This window comes from Odocoileus virginianus, chromosome 1, assembly GCF_023699985.2.
Source record: "Odocoileus virginianus isolate 20LAN1187 ecotype Illinois chromosome 1, Ovbor_1.2, whole genome shotgun sequence".
Lineage (NCBI taxonomy): Eukaryota > Metazoa > Chordata > Mammalia > Artiodactyla > Cervidae > Odocoileus > Odocoileus virginianus.
In genome coordinates, this window is record NC_069674.1 from 69,194,192 (window position 1) to 69,217,182 (window position 22,991).

A 22,991-nucleotide genomic window follows, 5' to 3' on the forward strand; every position below is an offset into this window, starting at 1 on the left:
AAGATGATTCAAATAAATGGAAAGATACCCAATGTTACTGGAAGAATTAATATTGTTTAAATGGCCATACTACCCAAAGCAATCCACAGATTTAATGTGATCCCTATCAAACTACCCATGGCATTTCTCACAGAACTAGAAGAAATAATCCTAAAGTTTATACAAAAACATAAAAGACCCAGACTTCCCAAACTAGTCCTGAGGAGAAAGAGCAAAGCAGGAAGCACAACCCTTCTAGACTTCAGACAGCGCTGCAAAGCTACACTAAACAAAACATGTGGCATCGGCACAAAACCAAATATACAGATCAATGGAACAGAACATTGGGTCCAGAAATAAACCTGCACACCCACGGTCAATTAATATTTGACAAGGGAGGCAATAATATAAAATGGGAAAAATACAGTCTCTTCAACAAGTGGTGCTGGAGAAGTTGGACAGGTGCATGTAAATTAATAAAGTTAGAACACACCTTCATACCATGCACAAAAACAAACCCAAAATGGCTTAAAGGCTTATACAAGACACCATAAAACTCCTAGAAGAGAACATAAGCAAAACATTCTCTGACCCTATCATACCGGTATTTTCTTAGGTCTTCCGAGGCAATAGCCATAAAAACAAAAATAAACAAATGAGACCTAATCAAACTTATAAGCTTTTGTACAGTAAAGAAAACCATAAACAAAATGAAAAGACAACCCAGTGAACGGGAGAAAATATTTGCAAATCATGTACTGACAAGGACTTAATTTCCAAAATATATAAGCAGCTCACATAATTCAACAATAAGAAAAAAAAAAAAAACAACCAAAAAGTCTACAAATAACAAATGCTGAAGAAGGTGTGGAGAAAAGGAAACCCTTCTATTCTCTTGGTAGGAATGTAGATTGGTACAACCACTATGGAGAATAGTATGCAGGTTCCTTAAAAAACTAAAAGTAGAGCTACCATATGACCCAGCAATCCCACTACTGAGCATATACCCAGAGAAAACCATAATTCAAAAAGATACAGGCACCTCAATATTGCAGCACTATTTACAATAGTCAGGACATGGAAGCAACCTAAATGTCCATCAATAGAGGAATGGATAAAAGAGATGTACGTATATATACAATGGAATATTACTCAGCCATAAAAAGAAAAAAAATGATGCCATTTGCAGCAATATGGATGGATCCAGAGATTGTTACATAAAGCGAAGTAAGTCAAACACAGTAAGACAAATATCATATGATATTGTTTATATGTGGAATCTAAAAAAGGGGTACCAATGAACTTATTTATAAAACAGAAGTAGAGTCACAAATGTAGAAAATAAACTTATGGTTACCAGGGGATGGGGAGGGGGATAAACTGGGAGGTTGGAACTGACATATACACATTGCTATAAAATAGATAACGGACAAGAACCTTCTGCAGCACAGGGAACTCTACTCAATACTCTGCAATGGCCTACATGGGAAAAGAACCCAAAATCAAAGACTGGATTTATGCATATATGTAACTGATTCATTTTGCTATACGCCTGAAACTAATGCAGCATTGTAAATCAACTGCACTCCAATAAAAATTTTAAAACAGATTATGCATATGTGAAACAGAAAAAATATACTAAATGTATTAGTACTATAGTTAAAAAAAAAAAAAGATACATGCACCCCTATGTTTGCAGCAGCACTAGTTACAATAACCAAGTGATGGAAACAATCTAAATGTCCTAGGTGAATGGATAAAGATGGTGTGGTGTATACACAATAGAGTAATACTCAGCCATAAAAAAGAAAGAAATAATGCCATTTGCAGCAACATGCATGCAACTAGAGATGACCACACAAAGTGAAGTTAAGTCAGAAAGAGAAGACAAATACTATTTGATATCACTTTTAAGTGGAATCTAAGCTATTACACAAATGAACCTATCGATGAGATATTCCCTGGTGGCTCAGACAGTAAAGTGTCTGCCTGCAATTCAAGAGATCTGGGTTCGATCCCTGGGTTGGAAAGATTCCCTGGAGAAGGAAATGGCAATCCACTCTAGCACTCTTGCCTGGAAAATTCCATGGACTGAGGAGCCCGGTAGGCTATAGTCCATGGGGTTGCAAAGAGTCGGACATGATTGAGCAACTTCACATGAGATGGGAATACCAGACCACCTGACCTGCCTCTTGAGAAATCCGTATGCAGGTCAGGAAGCAACAGTTAGAATTGGACATGGAACAACAGACTGGTGCCAAATTGGGAAAGGAGTACGTCAAAGCTGTATATTGTCACCCTGCTTATTTAACTTATATGCAGAGTACATCATGAGAAACGCTGGGCTGGATGAAAAACAAGTTGGAATCAAGGTTGCCAGGAGAAATATCAATCACCTTAGATATGCAGATGACACCATCCTTATGGCAGAAAGCGAAGAAGAACTAAACAGCCTCTTGATGAAAGTGAAAGAGGAGAGTGAAAAAGTTGACTTGAAGATCAACATTCAGAAAACTAAGATCATGGCATCTGGTCCCATCACTTCATGGCAAACAGATGGGGAAACAATGGAAACAATGACAGACTTTATTTTCTTGGGCTCCAAAATCACTGCAGATGGTGACTGCAGTCATGAAATTAAAAGACGCTTGCTCCTTGGAAGAAAAGTTACAACCAACCTGACAGCATATTAAAAAGCAGAGACATTACTTTGCCAACAAAGGTCCATCTAGTCAAGGCTGTGATTTTTCCAGTGGTCATGTATGGATGTGAGAGTTGGACTATAAAGAAAGCTGAGCACCAAAGAATCGATGCTTTTGAACTGTGGTGTTGGAGAAGACTCTTGAGAGTCCCTTGGACTGCAAGGAGATCTAACCAGTCCATCCTAAAGGAAATCAGTCCTTAATATTCATTGAAAGGACTGATGCTGAAGCTGAACCTCCAATACTTTGGCCACCTGATGTGAAGAACTGACTCATTTGAAAAGACCCTGATGCTGGGAAGGATTGAAGATGAGAGGAGAAGGGGACGACAGAGGACGAGATGGCTGGATGGCATCACTGACTCAATAGACATGACTTTGAGAAAACTCCGGGAGTTGGTGATGATCAGGGAGGCCTGGCATGCTGCAGTCTGTGGGGTCGCAAAGAGTTGGACACAACTGAGCGACTGAACAGAACTGAACTGAACTCATGAAACAGAAACTGACTCACAGAACAGACTTGTGGTTGCCAAGGGGAAGGGGAGGGATGGACTGGGAGATAAGGATTAGTAGATTACATATAGAATGAATGGACAAGAAAATCCTACTGTATAGCACAGGGAACTATATTCAATGTCCCGGGATAAACTATAATTTAGGAAAAGAATATAAAAAGGAATGTATATATATGTATAACTGAGTCAGTCTGCTGTGGAACAGAAATTAACACATTATAAATCAATTATACTTCAATAAAAAAGAGTGGGGGAAAAAAAAAGAATTCTTAACATATTTTGGATACAAGTCCATTATCAGGTACATAATTTCCAAATACTTTCCCTCTATTTGTACTTTGTCTGAGAAATCTCTTTTCCACCTAGTGTTCCCCAAATGGAACACTAGAATTCTTTAGTCCAACCATCTTTCAAACATTGAAGTTACACTGTGCCAGGCAGGGTGGTTCCCAGGATGAAAAGGAGCTTCCAGGAGGAGCTCAGTCTTGCCTGTGGGGGGTGAATGAGAAACATGCAAGCAAATGATTTTGGGCAAGACTGGGGTGGGGAAAGCTTTAGAAATATAGATATTCAGCTATCTCTAGTATTTGGTGCAATTCAGAACACACAGAAGTGATTGAAACATATCTGAAATAAAGATTAAATCAACAGCTAGAGAAACTTGGGATCCTCTTGCCTCTCTTTTTCCTGGGTGTTGAGTTGTGATGTTTTTATTTGCCACATAATTGAAAGAATTCTAAATGGCTTGTAACAAGCAACATTTCCATCACCATTAAACATCCCTAAGACTTTGGTTACAATGAAGTCATGCTATCTGGGAGCTATTTTCAGTTGGGTAACAGATTTAATGACCTGCCAGAACACAGGAGTAGTAAATTTCGAAAGACTCAGGCCAGGGAGCACAGAGCCCGTGTACATCCATAGACCTGGTGAGTTGGAGGGAGAGTGGCAGGAGTGTGAGGATGGGCAAAGGATGTCAAGGCAGGAGAGGCCAAAGAAAGGAACACCTAAGAGTGTCAAAGACGAGTTCTGATTGCACAGTTGTGCCCCAGGCCTGCCCTGTTCATGGGGAATGAGCATTTCACCTTATAAGGTGAAAGGATAACTCACATAAAAGTAATTCTCTGCAAGAAGGATCAAACTACAAAGCTTGAATGTCATGAGATTAGGGGCAATGAACGAGTGTGAATTAACATGTACGCATTGTGATTCTGAGGGCCTCCTGAAAACCAGCTCATTTGAACATAAGAAAGAATTACTTTAATGTAAACAGGCTCCCTTTTAGGCACTAAAACACTGTCAGCAGAAAGACACTCTTGAAAAATCTCTCCCATCTCTTTTTATATACGTCAAATATTAATTAAAGCAAATAAATTAGGTTGCAGTTATGTGTAACTGTGAATTGTAGTATTAAGAGGAAATGCTCTTCAGCACAACTAATTGGCATCAACTGTGATTTGTCCAAATTAATTTAATATCCAGAGTGAGGTTAATATTTTGAACATTCTAATAATAAAAAGAATTAGAGAATGAGATTAGAGCAGCTGCCAGCTATGGATGACATTTCTTGGGAGTCCTATCACATTTCTGGGGTTACCTTCTGTTCACCCCAACATCAGTTGTCTCATCAGTGAGAGAAGACCCCATGGACCGGTTTCCATTAGGGATCTCCGAGTTTACAAAACGACTCATCCTTCCCTCCTCTGCCATCTCCCCTACAAAAACCCTGTCGGACTTTACCATGATGTTCTGAGAAGACCAAGACTAGCTCTGTAAGATGAACGCAGTTCAAAGTCTTGCCAAGGGCCATCTCTCCCATTCTGAGATCTCCCACTCTATGAAGGCAGTTTGCTCTAAATACTGGAATCCCCTTGGAAATATGCAGGAGAATTAAAAAAAAAAAAGTATGTGTGTGTGAATGAATGAGCACATTCATATATTGTTAAAAATCAGAATTTAAAAAACTAACAAACTGGTTTCAGGTTTTTCTTTTCCTTAATAGGATCACCTGCCACTGTTTTTCTTTGAAAATAATCTTAGTAACAACATGTTTACTTGACACGTGATCCTTTTGGGAAGATGAGCTGAAGACTAAATAAACCTGACAGAAATATTCATGTACACATGCATAAACACACACACACTCCTATTTTCTCTTCGTCTGCAAAGTTTAAAGCAGCCCAGTGCTTCAACATGCACTGGCTATTAAAAGGACACCCTTATCAAGTATTTGGGTGGCTGGGGGACCTCAGCCAGAGAGGCTGACTCTCAGTCCAGTGCTATTGCTTGCTCCCACCCCACGCTGAACCAGAGAACTGTGGCCTCTCAGGACTGGGTACAACCACACTGCCCATACAGTGCCTCATGGCCTCACTCTGGTGAGAAAAAGCTGTCCCAGTTGAGATCCTTTCCTCCTCTTTGGAGGGTTTTTGAAGACATATCTTTTAATGGGAAGGTGTGGGGAGGGCCAAGTCCTCCGGACGCCCAGGTTCTAAGTTCCAGTTTGGACACATCTCAAGTTGGCAACCCAGGAGGAAGTCAGAGTCCCTAAGGACACTGCCCTGAGGCTCTTTCCTCGATACACAGACTGGGCCGTCAGTCTCTGGTGAAGGTCCTGCTGTCTCAGGACCCCTGCCCTAGGACTGGTAGGGTTTTCTGCTTGGGCTTTTCCACCTAGCTGAAAATTTCATGAAGTCATTTCTTGGACCTGGGACAGTGCCTACAATGACATTAGCATTTAGCATTTTACCATTTATTTTGCTTTTGCCATGAGTGAGGCAGGCTCTGTGCTAAGAGCCTTCATACATTTTCGCCTGTAACCCTTGCCCCATGGGACATATATCAATATTCCCATTTCACCGGCGTGCAAGCAGGCTTACAGAAGGGAAGCAGCTTGATTGTGGTCACTGGGTTGGTAAGTGGTCCCGCTAGGGTTTGCACATCATCTGTATGATACTAAATGCCATACTGTTAGCTATTAGTGGTTGTCACTTCTCAGATTCAGGGCTGTTTCCTGCACAGAACATTTGCATACAGGGTGACCCAAAATGTTTGTTGACTGAGTGAAGGAGAAAAGCTAACAGTTTCACACTGCCAACTTTATGCCAGGCAATGATCTGGGCACTTTATGAACATACACACCCAAACAATTCCAAGAGGCAAGTATCGTTAACATCCCCGTCTTACAGATGGACAAGGGAGGCGTGGAGAGGTAATGTAACTTGTCCAAAGTCCTATGGCGAGCAGGTGGTGGGCCTGGGATGGTATCGTGGGCAGTTTGACTGGTCCAGAGTCTGTGATCCTGAACATGACACACACTCCCACTCCTGAATGAGCATCAGCACATCCAAAAAGTGGCCACGAGGCTTTTATTCTGGTGGTGTAAGGGAGGGTTATTCCGGATGAGGAAGCTATTCTTGGAAGCTATCCTGGCCCCTGTAGGCCTGCTCAGCTACTACCCCTGCTGCGTTCCAGGAGCATCTGGTACTTAATGGCTTTCTTGTCTATTGCTCCTTGGCATGTAGTATGTGATTTGGTACATTTTAAGTGAATAATCAGCTAAATGCAATCTCCTCCACACATTTCTTGACTGTGCAAGAAATTAGCTAAGAGGGAAAAAAGGAAATTGAGAAATAATTTTAGAGATGAGAAGGAAAGGACAAAAGCTGACAGGAAAGATAAAGAGATTGTGAGAAAAATAGTAGGACCTAAATTAAAAATAACACTAAGTTAAAATGGAGTTTCATTTTGTTTTTCCTCCAAGAAAAACACATGTGTCCGCATCAGGGAGGAGACCTGCTCAGCAAAACATGAGAAACTTCCTCTCTAGGGCTGCCTGTGAACTGTGAATGACTGATCCCAGTTTTATCAAGTTCAGTGCCTGATTCCTGCAGAGATGAAGTGGAATGAGGAGCATGGCCGAAGGAAGAGGAAATGGGCTTCCTAATCAGAGAAAACTGGGTTCAAATCATGACCCAGCCAGTGATTCACAGTTTGAGCTTGAGCCAGTAACATGATGTCTCTGGGCCTGTGTTATCACCTCTCCAATAAGGATAATAAACCTCACCTATCCCATAGGGTTAGGTTAGAACTAAATGATGACAATTGAAGCAAAGTGCCTGGCATGCAGAAGTTATTCAGTAAAAGTGTCAACTGCCTTTTCCGCTGCACCCTGACATTCTGACTACAAGCTGCCCCAAGGCAGCCCAGAGTTTCTGCCACACAGACCTCAACTGAAGAGGAGCTGGTATAAGAGCAGAGATCCTGAAAACACAGTGCTTGCGTTTTAGACAGACTTTGATGTCACTGAAGCAAATGCAGAGGTGGTAACTGTAACCAATTTGTAATTGGTTAGGGACCACACCTTTTAGTAGATGTGCTTTGAAAATGGAGGCAGGGGAGTCAATTTCATTTGGCCAGAATGGAATTCAATACACTCATAAAAATAAATCGAAATGTTTCCAACTAGAAGATCAACCTTATACTCATCATTTGCATTATTCACTTCATAGGATTTTTGAGAGGGAGAGAGAAGTTAAATGGAGGTCAAGGAAAATGAGGAAAATATGATCTGGAATCAATAAGGCAAAGCCATTTCTATTCTTATTTCTTTTCAGGGCAGATTAGGGGCTCCAATTAGAGAAATCCATTAAGCCAAATATGAAGGGCAACTAGAGCATTTCCAGCTCTGCATAAACGGGCTTTGCTGTCCACCTCTGAGACAGTGAGGGTTGTTCGCAGACTCTCAGACGCTCTACTGCATCTTCCCACATGTGCTGTCCTGGGATTGGGCTGCCAAACAGCTGGGCTCCTCTCCCAACTCTGACACTGGCAGCTGCTCACGTGTGTGTGTGTGTGAGAGAGAGACAGACAGACACACAGAGAGAGACAGTTTACCTCTGATCCTCCCTGGATGAGTGTACTCTGGCTATACCTACTTCCAGGTTGACCACGGGGTGGTGTGGATAAAGTGCCTTGAAAAGCTGGCCCTGGGGTGCTGCAGGTACAGATCCATGACCAGCTTTGAGCTTTGCAGGAGGCAGTCAGATCTGGCATCCACTTAGAGACCTGGAACCCAGGGCAAGACCAGCAGCTCATACACTGACAGGTAGACCTGCCCTTCTCCAAATCACTGAGGCCAGCACATCAAACCTTCTGTTGCCTGGAGGGGAATGACAGTGTGATCCTGTGCCTGAGGTCAGAGAAAGCTGGGTTCCAATTCAGCCCTATCAGTGTGTAATGAGAACTGTGCTTACTGATGCCAAGAAGCTCAGAATCAAATCTGATGCTCAGCTGCAGCAACTAGAGTAACTTTTATGATTAGCATATTTGAATTGGTTCCATTCCTTGGTTCTGAGTTTTCTCTTTTAATAATATATGTATCTTTTATTGTATATATATCCTTTATTATAATTAATATATAGACATATATGTGCATACACTTTATTATAAGTGGAGTCAGATCATTTTTTGGAGATGTAATTTTTGCCCAATAGAAGTGGCTGGGTGATGATAACGTTTAAGATTTATTGAACTTCCCTGGTGGTCCAGTGGTTATAAAGAATCTGCCTGCCAATGCAGGGGACATGGGTTCTATCCCTGCTCTGGGAAGATCGCACATGCCTCAGAGCAACTAAGCCCATGCGTCACAAGTACTGAGCCTGCCCTCTAGGGCCCGCAAACTGCAACTACTGAGCTGGTGAGCCACAGCTCTAGCCCGAGTGCCTAGAGCCTGTGCTCAATAAGAGAAGCCACTGTAATGAAAAACCCAAGCATTGCAACGAAGAGAAACCTCCACTTCCCGCAACAAGAAAGCCGTGGAGCAGCAATGAAGACGCAGCACAGACAAAAATACATATATTTTAAAGCAAGATTCATTAATTAACTGAAAGAGTTCATCCTCAAATGATCTTTTTTAGCATCTATCTCTTTGGGATATCTCACAAGCCTAATAAATCTGGGTTATAGCCTTAGACCCTCTGTGGTCTTTGAAGTTGTTTAACCTCAAGTCTCAGTATAAAAATCACTGCCCCATTTACTGAATAAAGTGCTACAGGGATCAGATAAAATAATGAATTCCTTTGAATTGAGGCTTTTTTGAAAAGTACAAGAGTGGTTCAACCATTCTCAATGTACAAATAATTGTTGCTTGATGAGGAAAATGCAACTAGGAGGAGTGAGGAAGAAGATGAAAGTGTATTACACACTTCGCTTGATATTTTCTGCTGGCTCCTCCGGATCCCTTCTCCACCCAGCCCTACATCTTAGGAGGCTGATCCCCTTCGACTGTGTTAATCCGCCTGTTTTGCTCTCTTAGCTGCAGCCAATAGGAAACACTGGCAGGAGGTCAGAAGAGAGAGCAGTTAGGGGATTTTTTTCTCGTAAGGGCCATAGGTTTGTGGCAGCATCCTTCTACTGAAAGCCACAGCTCCTGGGAGAAGCCCTCTCCCACAGCCAGCTGCCAAAACAAGTCTCTCCAGCTTTTTGTAACCACTCTCCACGTAATGGCTCCCTCTGCTGGTAACCTGGGGACGCTTTATGTTCTTTAGTCCTCCCCACATCTTTGTAAATAGTTGCTTCAATAAACTCTGCTAATTACTCTGATGGAGGGCATCCGTTTCCTTTTGGAATCTGGTTGTGTCCCTTCAGAGGCACAGCCATCACAAAACCTCCTTAGGGTAGATATCACTGCTCATTTTATAGATGAGAAAAAGACACGGTTAAATAAATTTCCCAAGGTCCCGTGAACTGTAACCTATAGAGCTAGGTATCAAACCTTTGTCTTACGTCCTTTCTATCCATCTCATGTTCTCTTCTATGGGTAAAGTGTTTTAATTTTTGATACTTTATTAGGACCTATAGAATAATGCTCAATGACAGTTTGTGGTGAAGACATCTTGTCCTTTACCTTAAAGGGAGGTCTTCCAGAGTTTCACAGTTAAGGATGATGTTTGCCATTGATTGATTTGTAGTGGATACCCTATATACAGGGTCACAACAGAGTTGTCCTGTATTCCAAGTTTTCCAAACTTTAAACTTTTCTTAGATCACTGAATATTTTCTTTTTCTGTAACTATAAGAATGAATGTTGGCTTTTCAACTTTAATGTGATAATATGATGAGTTTAGTTCTGGGTAGGTGTAGATCATCAAAGATTTTGGTGATGGAAGAGATGTGAAGAAAGGAAGCTGGAATTTCCATCTCCATATCCACTGAACTTGGAAACTTGCCCTAATCACCTCCCCAGATAGTCTTTCCAAGCTCTGCTGTTAAGAGAGTGGAGAGTTTCTCATCGGCCTGGGAGGAACCAGTCTCCTGCGGTGCCTCCTCTGGGCACTATATAACATGGAGCTACAAAAACCTGTCCAATCTCTCTTCCTCTGGAGAGCCCTTAGGACATGGCCAGAGGACCTGTCTCAGGTACTTTCATCATCTCAGTTGTTCTTTCTGAATGCCCAATGAGTGTTCTCTAGACTTGCTTTAAATGTGGTGTCTAGAGCTGAAATCAGCACTGCAGGCCTGGTTCAAATACTGTTAAATGGAGGACACTCCCTTCCTCGCTCTAGACATTTTATCTTTTACAGCTTGAGATTCCATCAACTTTTTTTTTTCACAGTATTGTTGCCCAGTGGCCCTGCCACTTAACTAAACCCCCACGGTTTTCCCCATATAGCTCATGACTTATGACTTCTCTGACTGTGTGGTTGGATGGTGAGAACTATGGTCAGGTCCTTATATTGACCTTTGTTGAATTTCATGCTATTAGAGCCAACCTGTCAAAATCTTTTGGATCCATATACTGTTATTCATCAATATGACATCCCACACAGCTTTGTTGTCTGATACTTACAGTTGTCAAAATCATACGGGCAAAGAGTAGAAAGGTGGTTCCCAGGGGCTGGGGGCAGGGGAGAGGGAATAGGGAGTTAAAAGAAAAAGAATTCAGGAGGAAGAGAAATCTCTGGGATAGAAATAGGATGGATCCAGTGGTGAGGGGATAAAAAGTGTGCCAATAAAGATCTGAGATGGACAGAAGGGGATCTGAAGTTGTTATTGGATGAGCATCATGTCAGCAGAGGGGCTGGTGGGGTCCACCGAGGTTGGAGGTGCATTTTAAACCTGAGCAAAGGGGAAGCAGTTTGGAGTCATTTCTGGAAGGGAAACGTGAAGGACCAACAGGGAACAGATGAAGGAGGTCCCCATGGGCGATGGATGAGTGCTCAGGGGTGGTTAGTCTTGGGTCTTTTTCCAGCAATGCTTGGCTACCTAGGAACAGAGGTGGGGAAAGCAGATGGGGTGTTGGTGGTGATCCTGCATGCAGGGTTCTCAATGTGGGGGAAGAAGCTTGGGGTGCTGACAAGCTCTGAGGAGGGCAGGGCAAGACACCCTCTCTGTCTACAGTTCAGTTTAGAAGGAGGGGTCTCTGGATGCAGCTTTGCTTTCAGGAACCAAATTGTGAGGGGTGGCTGGCAGGCTTGTGAATTGTAGTTTGCTGTAAGATCTGAGCCTGCCCCAGGTCAGGGACTTGAGCCCCGAGGGCTGCTTTGCCCCCAGGAAGCCCCCCATAGGAACACCTGTAATGTAAGAGGGGTGAGAAAAAGCCTTACAGATTGGTTTGGGTGGTTTGGTGTGAAAAACATCTGCAAGGCTTATTTTCAGGGCAAGTCTAAAGGGTCTTCAAGATACTTTCACAGTTTTCCTATTGACAGTGAGATATCCTGGTTTGTATTCAGTCTTCACAGCAGGCTGGGACAAGGCTAGAATTCACCGACTTATTTTAAGTAGATTTTAACGGCCACAGGAGCTGCTACACAGTAATGATTGCAAACCACATGCACCCTTTCTTTACTGCAGAACCTTCAGTCAGAGAATCTCCCTGCTGTTCTCAGGCACAGCTTCGCTCTTTGTTTTTAGGGATGACAATGAGGGGGCCAGTTTTGGGAGCCAAGTAAATTTTTATCAGTATTCAGGAAGGAGGAAAATGATGGACTTTAACACACTGAAAGATGTAAAAATTACACTTATCTTTGCATGACAAAGAGGCTTCAGTTCCAAATTTACTGCCCCCAGGAGCAGTTTTGCTTGAGTAAGAACAGCTAAACTGGCAATTATTCTGACATCACACTAATGCTAGGGAACTGGAAGCTCCGTCCCCTGAGAGAATTTTAGAAAGGCAAGCCACGCAGCTCAATGGGCTCAAAGCTGCTCAAGGAAGTTGGAGGTTCTGAGTTTTAACTCTGGACTTTCTATATGATTCAACATTTTGGTAACTGGGATCTTCTTGACAAACAATGATTCATTTTGTATCCCCAGAACCTGGCATGCACTGGTGCTTCATGGGTTTAATACACAAAAAATCACCACTGGAATAGAAACCAGGGGGCTACATGGTGGTACACACTTCACAGCATCACCTCCTAGTTTCTGCGTTATTAGGAAAAGGAAAATAACCATGATGGTTGGAGTAGTGGTAAATAAGAGCCTGTGTTCTGGAAGTAGACTGTTGAGAGTGAATCCATGTTCAACTGTCGACTCGTCAGACAGCTCCACTGAGCTATCTTCATCTGTAAAGTAGGACAATATCTTTGTGCCTACTTCACAGATGATTTTGAGGAAGAAATGAGATAATACAAGCAAAGCCTCTAGCATATGGCAAAATCACAACGATGCAAGGGAGTGGAAGTCTTTTAGCCATTATTATGGTTACATTTTTCTCTAATTCTACTAAAGACTGACTTCTCAATCCTGGCTTGCACCCTGAGGTTTTCCTAAGTACACCAAACATGCAGGATGTCCCTGTTCAGAGAGAAGGCATGGGGCTCAGTTAACTCACAGAAGCCAGCACCGTGTCCAAGTCACAGTACTTCCTCAGTTGGTGCTTACTGAGAGAATGAATGTTGAAAGAAATCTGCTCTTGACTTCTGGGAACCACAGTGAGTTGCTCAGTTGTGTTCAACTCTGTGTGACCCCGTGGACTGCAGTCTGCCTTGGGATTCTCCAGGCAAGAATACTGAAGTGGATTGCCGTTTCCTTCTCTTGGGGATCTTCGCGATCCGGTGATCGAACCTGGGCCTCCCATATTGTAGGCAGACTCTTTACCATCTAAGCCACCAGGGAAGTCTCCTAGTTAACTAAAAAATGCCCAAAGAATCAGAATTGGGGGATCTGTGCAGAATGCAGGCCATAGGATTTTAAACCAATTCCCCCAGTGGTTCTGACACAACACTTTAGGGCAGCCTAAAGGCCTCCACTGAGAAACTCCAGGGGTTATTTAAAAATGTGATTTGTGATGTTCTTTTACCTTTAGGTTTCCTTCTTTCTTCAATGAGTGAAAGAGTGAAAGAACTGAAATCACCTTCAGTCACGTATTGGGCTGGGAAGGTCTGAGCCCAAGCAAATTCTGGGGCTCAGAACTTGAGCCCTAGAAGTTGGGTGGTACACGCATGGACATGCTTAAAGGGTTTGCCACAAAGAGGTAGAGTTATGTGGACATCCTCTATGTCTGGAAAACCCCCAAAAGGGCCATTCTTTCGATTGTTAAGCTAGAAGCCTATCTGTTCCTCAGTTTGACATTTCAGGACTACTGAATTTTCCACTTAAGAATTAAAGGAAGAAATACTCTGTAATGCCATTATAAATAATTCAAAATCCAAGAAGGCTTATGACCTGCAGTCACACTCCAAGTCCAGGAAGGATGTGTTTAGATCAGCAATATATATATATATTACTAGGAAATAAATGCTAGGCTCATGAGTCTGTAGGGGAGACATGTCTGTGTATTTCTATGATTTGTCTAAGGAATTACACTTTGCCAGAGTCTGGCTACTACCTCTCACCTCCAGTTGAGGTCACCAGTCTGTTTTATTACCACATGGCGCTACAAGGCACCACTCTGCCTTCCCCACTAATCTCTTGTAGTAGATGTTGCCTTGAACTGGTCTTAAGATTCAATTATTAATCAGAATTAATTTAACAGGCTGTTGATGCCAGGAATGAAATTTTTTAAATTTGCAAAGCTGGGATAAGCTGATCAAGGAGAATGGTATGATTTCACAGGAAATACATTAAGCTTCCCATGACCGCCTAAAGAGCTTACCAGGGTTCATGGGAATGCAGAGAAAGGTGTGTTTGGGTGGATAGTTACTGGTCCACAGAGAGTAATTAGGAGGAATTTGTAAACTTAGAAGGCCTCAGTTTAGCCAAAATTTTCTTAACTTTTAAGGATCACAATGCTACTACACTCTTAAAAAAAACTTATTTAAAATGTAGCACCACAAATTTTCCTTAGACAAATGGTACTCCGGAGATATTTTCTGCACTGAAATCTGTTTTATTTCCTTTTATCATACCAAAGTGGTGAGATGTTATAATCTTATTATCTTTGAGGCACCAGACTTGAGACAGGAGGCTGAAAAATGACCTAAATTATTTGCCATATACTGGAAATACAGAGGAATCTGTGTTAAGTGTGAGAAGCTGTTTTTAAAGACATTTTCTCATCAATTAATGAACTGACCTCACCCCGGAACTCTCACACTGCCCTGTGCTTATCTGAGGTCACCTAGAAATGTAATGGGTGCTCATCTAAGTGCAAGAATCTGTTTTCTTCATTTTTATGTTTACTCCTTTTTTCCCACCTGTAGATGAATGTTGACGAAGGTTGAAATTACTTTTTTTTTTAGTCAGAGAATCGGACCTCCCTATCCCCTGCTGCCAGGATTAGAATTTGCTCTGTAACATTGTGTAAGCTCTATGTGATCATGTGCAAGTCAGGAGGGGCTGTGAGCTGCACCATTTGCAGACTCAGTGTTAGATGAAAATTGTTCAAAAAGCAGAAAGAAGTGCCATTCAAGACATTAAAATTCAAATTTTCATCATTTTTTCCTGTGGTCATTCTCTCTTGCCTCATCAAGATATTTGTTTCCACTCTTTCTTTTTGCTTATTGCAGTAATAGACATGTAACATAAAATCTGCCACTTAACCTTTTTTTTACATTTACACATTCCATGTACATCTTAAGCAATACAGTTCAGCTGTATTAAATACATTCCCATTGTTAAGCAACCACCACTGGCCATGGTGCTTTTTACTTCATATTTAATGTCCCTCTGAGTAAATAAAAATTAAAAATTTAAACAGCATGAATTTTACCATGTGTTTTTACATCGTGCAACACCAGTTTTAAATGCAAATGTCAGAGCATTTAACTTATTTGCGCAATCACTGAAACCACACAAATATATTTTGTCCCTGGGGAGTGCCTTGAGCTGGCCAGAAAAAGTAAACACAGACAGATTCAGGAAGACTGGGAAGGAAGAGAGGGTTCCCCGGGCAGAGTGGGCTCCAGAGAGTGGCTGGGTTGGGCCTCTGGCTCGGGGACACGTCAGAGCCTCACGGGCACCCGGGAGCCCTGTCCCGTGCGCCTCCCACGCCTGACGGCTGCTGCTGCTCCCCCGCTCGCCGGCTGATGGACATGCTGCTCCCTGGCTTGGGGAAGCCCTTGGGGTTCTCCCCTTCCCATCGCGGGATACACGGGTGGGAATCTCCAGCCCTCAGCAGACGGGTGGACCACTCCGCCCCGCCAAGGGTACTGCAACGGCTGCATTAGGTAAAAGGGTCAGGGCGGGCAACAGGTTCTTCCCTCACCGAGTTGCAGCCTCCCATCCACTGTCCACCAGACACGCTGCAGAATGGCCGGTCCTGGGGCAGAGGGTGGCGGTGGTCACAGTGTGGGCACGCGGTGGGAAGGCTGGGCGGGGCTCAGGTTCCAGGGCTCAGCCGACTGGGCTGAGAACGCACCCCGGGGAGCTGGGGACACGGGGTGGGTGAGGGGAGGAGGGGGTCGGAGGCAGGGGAAGCAGGCACCATGGAGAGCCCCCAAGCTCCCGTCCGCCTCTCCACTGGCTCCGGGGCGCCACTGCCCCGTCAGACCTCACCAGCAGGACCCGGTTTCAAGATGGGGGTTGCACAGCATTGAGCCCCAAGCATGGGGCCCCTCGGAGCCTGGCAGCCTGCGGGACTACGCTGGCCGTGCGCTCACAGTGCCCTGGATACAGAAGCGGGAACAAGGAAGCAAGAGGAGGCTCTGCGCGGCCCACCTTCGAGGCCGGCCCCGCCCATCCCAACCAGCAAATGGGGTCCTTCCTGACCCAGCAACAGCCCTGGGAAGAGTGGTCTATCCTCTGGACAAAAGCTTTCTCTGCTCTTTACGACTGCCCTGTTTTTAGCATTTCCCCCTTTGCTTCTTCCTCTTGTTTCCTGCCGACTTAAGCCTGGTGCTTTTACCAGACCCCAGGGCTGGGGACAGCGTGGGTTGCACTCCTTCTGAACACAGAGTTTAAAATTTGACACTGTTTGTGGCTTCTTTTTGAATTTTCCTTTGCTGCTTTTCCCTTCCTTGCTTCCCTGCTGTCTCCCTCTGTCTGAGCGAGGGGAGATCTGTCTTTTAATTATGTTTTACAGTAAATTAAGGTGACATTCCCTGCCTGGCAGGATGCCTGTGGTTTCAGCAGTTAATGCTGGTGAGGCTCTTGCGGCTCCTGGGGTGGGGAAGGGGAGCTGCTTATGAGGACTATGGGAGGCCCAACAAGAAGAGGAGAGGGGAGAAAAAGCTGGAGAAATTCACAGAAGCACAGAAAACACAGGAAAGGAAGCATGGGGAAATGGGGAGGGAAGAAGATGGAAGGAAAGTGTCAACAAAGGAAGGGAGGCAAGGAGAAGGAGGGAAGGAAGAAAGGGAGTGAGCATTTTTGCCTGCTTTACCCGCGTGGTTTTAAAGACTTGACCTGGTAAAGATGCTGCCCCCAAGCAGACATACTCCCGCACACAAGCCTCTTGACAAGGAACGAGAATCCTGGGTGGAGACAAGGAATGTCAGTACCACATCTCTCTCTCTGTTCCTGTCAGATTCTTGAAAATGTGAGTGCGTAGGAGTCCTGAAATGTGCTTAAGAGTCTTCTCAGAGCACAGCTCAATGAATTAGCACCCCGTGAAGGTGTGGGTGCTTGGCAGAAAACTGGGGGGGATGTGTTTAAATGGGAATGTTCAATGGGATAGAAGAATGCTGGCAATCCGCACCCCCCCCCAACCCCCACCGCCCTGATCTCCCAGTAGGGCCCAGAGCTGTGATGAGAAGACCTGGGCTTTTTCATTCATAAGAATCTTCACAACAAATGAACTCTATTTTTCCAGAGTGATCAATGCAGGTGCCATATAAGCCAACTGCACTCATAACCTCAAGTCTTGAAAATTCTTTCCTCCTAACAGTAATATAATGAACCAACGTCTTGGGCCTCACTGAGAAAGTACTACTAAATCTCGAATTGTTCAAGAAAGGAAAAGAAAAAGGCAACTTGCTATCTGATGGACTCATAGCCAAGATGGCACACAGCTTCTTGGTTGAGTCTGACATACCAACCAGAGATCCAGGATCTGCAGGCCTCCTGCTCTTCCTGTCCCCTCAGTAACTATTGTTTCTTTCCAGAGGAAGGGCTCATGTTGAATTATGATACAGATCCCACTGAGATCTTCCTCACAGCTGCAGCAACACCTCATCTGCCAAGGGAGACCTCCGTCAAAGGCCTGGAGTATCTGAAACGTTTACCGAGGTTTCTCTCACAACCAGGGAAATGTGAGAACACTCTTTATCTCTCATTCAAGAGAGGAAGCTAACCCGTCCTGGCAAAGGTGGCCCTGTTCTTTTAAGAACAGACTTCCTCAAAACAGTGATGTGTGGATCGCTCCCATCAGAATTATATGGAATGATGGCTTATGAATCATCTTTCTGCATCCTCACTGCACAACTATGAAATCCCTGTGGGTAAGGGGTCAGCGTCCACATTTAAGTAAGCTGAGAGTTTGCCATCACTTATATACTGATGTTTGTGAATCACTACTTGGAGCAGGGGCCTCAAACCAGGGCGAGTCTCACTGTCACCCGGAAGCCTGAAAGATACAGGTGGCTGGACCCCACTCACAGAGTTTCTGATTCAGTAGGTCTGGGGTGGGGCCTAAGCATCCACATTTCTAACAAGTTTCTGGGTGATGCTGACGCTGCTGGTCTGGGGACCACACTTTGAAAACCATTGGGTTAGAACAATTAAAACAATTTAGCCTTGTGTCAGTCAGGTGTAACCTACTTACTGTTCCCGGAAGCCCTGAGGACAGTGTGGGAGGCAGCGGCGGGCTGGTGTTCTGTCCCTTTTAGAGCTGAATGTCCGGGGAAAGTACAGGGTCCCCTGACCCCGAAGTCAGGTGGGTCAACACTAGGACCCCGGGGGACAGACGTGGGTTAGTACATATGCCTGTCAGGTGGCCAGACCTCTGGCTGGCTCTTCAGACTCTTGCGAACTCAGTTTGGTTTCAGGTAACAGTGGGGTTAGGGTATTGTCTTAGCGCAAGTCTTGAAGGGTCCGGCAGATCCCAGAACTACACTGGAATAACCAGAGGCAGATGATAAGGCAAAGTCATCATCACCATGGTAGCAGCCATCTGGGCATGTTCCCACACCGACAGGCCACCAAGCACCAAAAAACTGTGTTTTGGGGCTTTCCACAGCGTCTGACTTCCTCCCCTCTCACCACGGTCTCCTGTAGTTACCAGTACGGCCACTAGAGGGCTCAGCAGGACAATTATTATCTGAAGGGCCAGGAAGGAGCTGGAAGAGGCCTGAATTTCCAAAAGCTGCTCCCTCCCATTGACAAGGTCTACTGGCATTTTTCAATCTTATGTGAAGTGCCACGCAAATGTAGCTTTAAGAATCCTTTAGAGCGACCCTTCCAGCCAGGTTTGCTGCCTACAAAGCCCCTACTCCATCAAAATGATGGAGCTGAAATTCTGTCCCAATAGTACTTTTCAAGGTCACAGCTCTTTGCAGTTCTCCATTTTGTCCAGCAGCATTAAGAACCTAAGACCATGCACAGGAAGTTATCTACTTCTGTATTTCCACCTCCCTGTCCTGTTCTTCCCATCCAACTCTAAATCAGCATCAGATACAGGGAAGACGGCTGCAGACCTGATGCACTATCTTGGAAATAATTGTGTGTTAATCCAGACTGGATCTATGGAAACCAAAATGGGCCAAATGATAACTTAGTGATGATCCTTTGCTTTTTAAAAAAGATTCATCATAAAATGCCTTGGATTTACCATGGGAAAAGAAATCTCTATTAACATGAGATGGCACATTTGGTTAATCTCTGTATTTCTAATTTTACATAAACAAGGAGTGTATCTCAAAACTCTTCTGGAACTTTGCACATGTGGGTCTCTACACTTGCCTTAAGTGGCTTTCAGATTATGTTCGGACTGCGTCAGTGACTTCCCTGGCCCCCTTAGTTCATTAAGCAATACACTAAAAGGAGAAAATGTGACTTAATCCAGCTACTGAGTGTCCTTAAGTTCCAGAGCTCTAATCACCGGTGTCTTGGAAAGAAGTGGATACCAGCCAGATAACCTCAGACTGTAGAAATCAGCATAACCGGGATAACTAAACCTGGGGTCAGCCACGTCCCCCTATGACGTGGTAGGTCTGTGTGGGGAGGGCAGGCTATTTGCCTTTCTCCTGTGCCTTGTCCCTCCTGACCTCATCGTTCCTCACTTAGTAACAGAGACTCACAGGGCTCTTGCTCCTCTGGGCTGTCTCTTTGCACATAGCCCAACTATAATTTTCTCCATAATCCTACAGTGAGAAATGAATACTGCCTGGAGGAAGCTGCATGGAAACAGCTGAGTTAGAAGCAAACTTATCATTTACTTTTTGAAACTGGCTGTTGTCAAAGTCATTTTATAGATCAGGAGCCCAAGGTCCAGAGAGGGCAGTGTAACTCTCCCAAGTTCATCCAGACATATAGTGGCAGAGCCAGGATTGGGACCTAGAGTCCTTTCTTGGGATGAAATCAAAGTGACTCCTTCACTTCATTCACTTCCTGGTTGGGTACAGGGTTCTCTCCCAAAGAGAAATGAGCTGGGGGCAGCACATTGATAGGTGCTGGGATGGAAAGAGAACTGAGTTGCAATACAGGCTCTGCCCCATGTGGCCAGGTTGCTTTCCCTCAGTCATCTGTGAATTAAGGGTTCTGGAGTGAAGAGTCCATCTCTAAGGACCCTTAAGCTCCACAATTCTTTGTGTATCTAAATGATGGGTAGGGGTCCCAACACTGCAGGGGGAGTAAGTGCTTAGTCACATCTCATGAAAGTCCCTGCAATTTCCAATTCTGGTCATCACAACAAGTAACTTGTTAAGTTTCTTCCTACCCAATTCCCTCTCGACACATTTGAAACTTCAGGGAGACCAAGAACAGGAAGTTCCAACCCGGAAGTCACAGTCAGGTGGGGAGGCTGTACAGGAAGTCAGGACTCTGTGTCAGGCACAGATTCCTTCTCCCCAACTTACTTATTCAGTAAATCTATTTTATCACACTGAATTCACTCAAAGTAGAAATATGGTTTATGTAGATTCAAGGAACACCAAAAGGGAATGTGTGTGCACATGCATGTGTGTGTACAATGAAAGGCCAATATAACCCATACGTGGCTTAAACACTATTCCCCTTTCTCATTCATAATCGCATGTTTGTTCAACATATGTATATGTGTCCACCATATACACAGGTACAGAGAAAACAGTAAAGAAATGAGGAGATTTCCACTTTTCTCCATAGCTCATTTTAACCCTGCCGCATGGTATTTATTTTCACATGGCATTCACACCTGTGAAGACTCACAGAGCATTTATCTGTTTAAGCTGGTGGCCCCAGAAGAACACTGCACAGCAAAGATGCACTGGTGACCACAGCTTGCATGAGGAGCCTACACACGTTTTCACTCTATGGAGTAGAATGCTGCCGTGAGAATGTGTTCACATGCCCAGAATCCTAAAAGCTGACAATATGAGGGCTCATTGTCAGAGAACAATAACCAAACGCTTTCTCCAGGCATCCCCAGCTCCTTCCCAGGGAGGTGCCAGGCTGACAGCGGCAGTTCTCTGGGGATTGTAGGAGAGAGAAATACAAATACAGAATCAGGAACAAAGACAGGCGCTCTATGGCTTAAAAGTGACGGTTCATGCGGCCCCACTGCCAAGCGGCGGAAGCGGGAGTCAGAACAGCAGAGGAGCCATGCGGGGATGGTCGGCAGAAGCGCACGAAACACAGCCATGCTCACACTTACATGGCGTAGTCTCACACTACCTTAGTGTGCTTTAAGCATTTCCATCATCTGAGAGTGTAGGAGGGAAAAACAGAATGGTTAATGGTACAATAAATTAAGAGCTCGCACTTTTATTTTTAAAGGTTAAAAATAACAGTGTCATTCCTGGCCATTCCATTCCCAGTGTGAAGAGAGACACATGTGATTCATAGTGGTGAGAAATACAGTTCTGAGAGCCAGAGTTTAGTTTCATACCTTGGTTTTGCCACTTGCAGCTGTGTGACTCCATGCCTCAGTTTCCTCATCTGTAAAATGGGTCTAACAGTAACACTTACCTCATAAGTCCGTGGTGAGGATGGAATAAATTAACACATGTGAAATACCTAAACAGTTCTATTCAATGCTAAGCATCATTTAAGTATTAGTTATCACTGTTGTTCTTTTGATCTTTGGCTTCCTCAGGCAATACCACCCAGATTAGATGATTAAAACTTTGCAGAAAGCTAATGACTCAGCAAGAATTTAAGATGCTCAATAAGAAAAACAAAGAAATAAAAAACACTTAGGATGAATAAAAGAGACAAAGTTAGAAATGCAGAGGTTGAACAATAGTTTATATGTTATTATAATTCTTTGAGGGCATCATTTCAAATTCCAAAGCAATTCAGAGTTGCTTTTTAAGAAAGATAAATAAAAATCAATGGCACACACACAGATTGATTAGAGCCCTGAGGCCTGGTTCACGGTGGACAATCCCAGGCTATGTGCACATCACCAGGTGTTACCCTGCGGACTGCTGGCATTTTACAGGCTTTACCTTGTTTCTGCCCTGTGCCTCACGCAATAAGCGACCAGTGCTAGGACAGGGGTGGGCCATGAGTACCAATTCAAACAGAAGGACACACATCTCCCCTCTATTCTTTTCCAGATCCATTCTGTCAGCTTTGACCTCACTCGGCAGGATACTGTGGTCAAGGAGAGTATGAGACCTTAGCCTGAAAGGAACCTGCAAGTAGAGAGCTCTGAGGAGGATTACACTGCCTTCACTGATTACACTGTGTCCCTGAGTGGGCAGAACTAGTGTCCTGCTAGTTCTTTACCTGCCTCCACAGTGAATTCCCTCCTTCACATCCATCTCCTAGTGCTGCATCTGCTTACAGAGACAGGTCTAATTTAAAAACATGGCAGATGGCCAAGAGGCACACGAAAATATGCGAGAAACGCAAATCAAAACTACAATGAGGTATCACCTCACACCAGTCAGAATGGCCATCACCAAAAAGTCTACAAACAGTAAATGCTGGAGAGGGGATGGAGAAGAGGGAGACCTTCTACGCTGTTGCTGGGAATGTAAACTGGTAAGAGCCACTATGGAGACAATGTGGAGGTTCCTTTAAAAACTAAAAATAGAGCTACCATATGATCCTGCAGTCCCACTCCTGGGTATATATCTGGAGTAAAACATGGTTTAAAAGGATCCATGCACTCTTATGTTCGCAGTGGTGCCATTTACGATAGCCAAGACATGGAAGCAACCTATACGTCTACTGACAGATAAAATGGATAAAGAAGATATGGTACACGTATACAGTGGAATACTACTCAGCCACAATGCCATCTGCAGCAACATGGAGGGCCTAGAGATGAT

General features: G+C 44.1%; 1 protein-coding gene across 3 annotated transcripts in view; it reads right to left on the reverse strand.

Moving 5' to 3' along the window:
* Positions 1 to 22,991, reverse strand: part of LHFPL3 (LHFPL tetraspan subfamily member 3) — a 535,871-nt gene that overhangs the window by 21,927 nt on the left and 490,953 nt on the right. Inside the window, exon 3 of one of the 3 annotated variants that reach the window (XM_070469579.1) lies at positions 21,385 to 21,412. The exons of 1 other annotated variant lie outside the window; for it this stretch is intronic. In XM_070469579.1, the coding sequence (XP_070325680.1) occupies positions 21,396 to 21,412 (17 nt within the window). In that variant the 3' untranslated portion in view covers positions 21,385 to 21,395. Of the gene's footprint in view, positions 1 to 21,364; positions 21,413 to 22,991 lie in introns of all 3 variants that reach the window. One more of the 3 variants, XM_020907487.2, reaches the window with a different exon arrangement.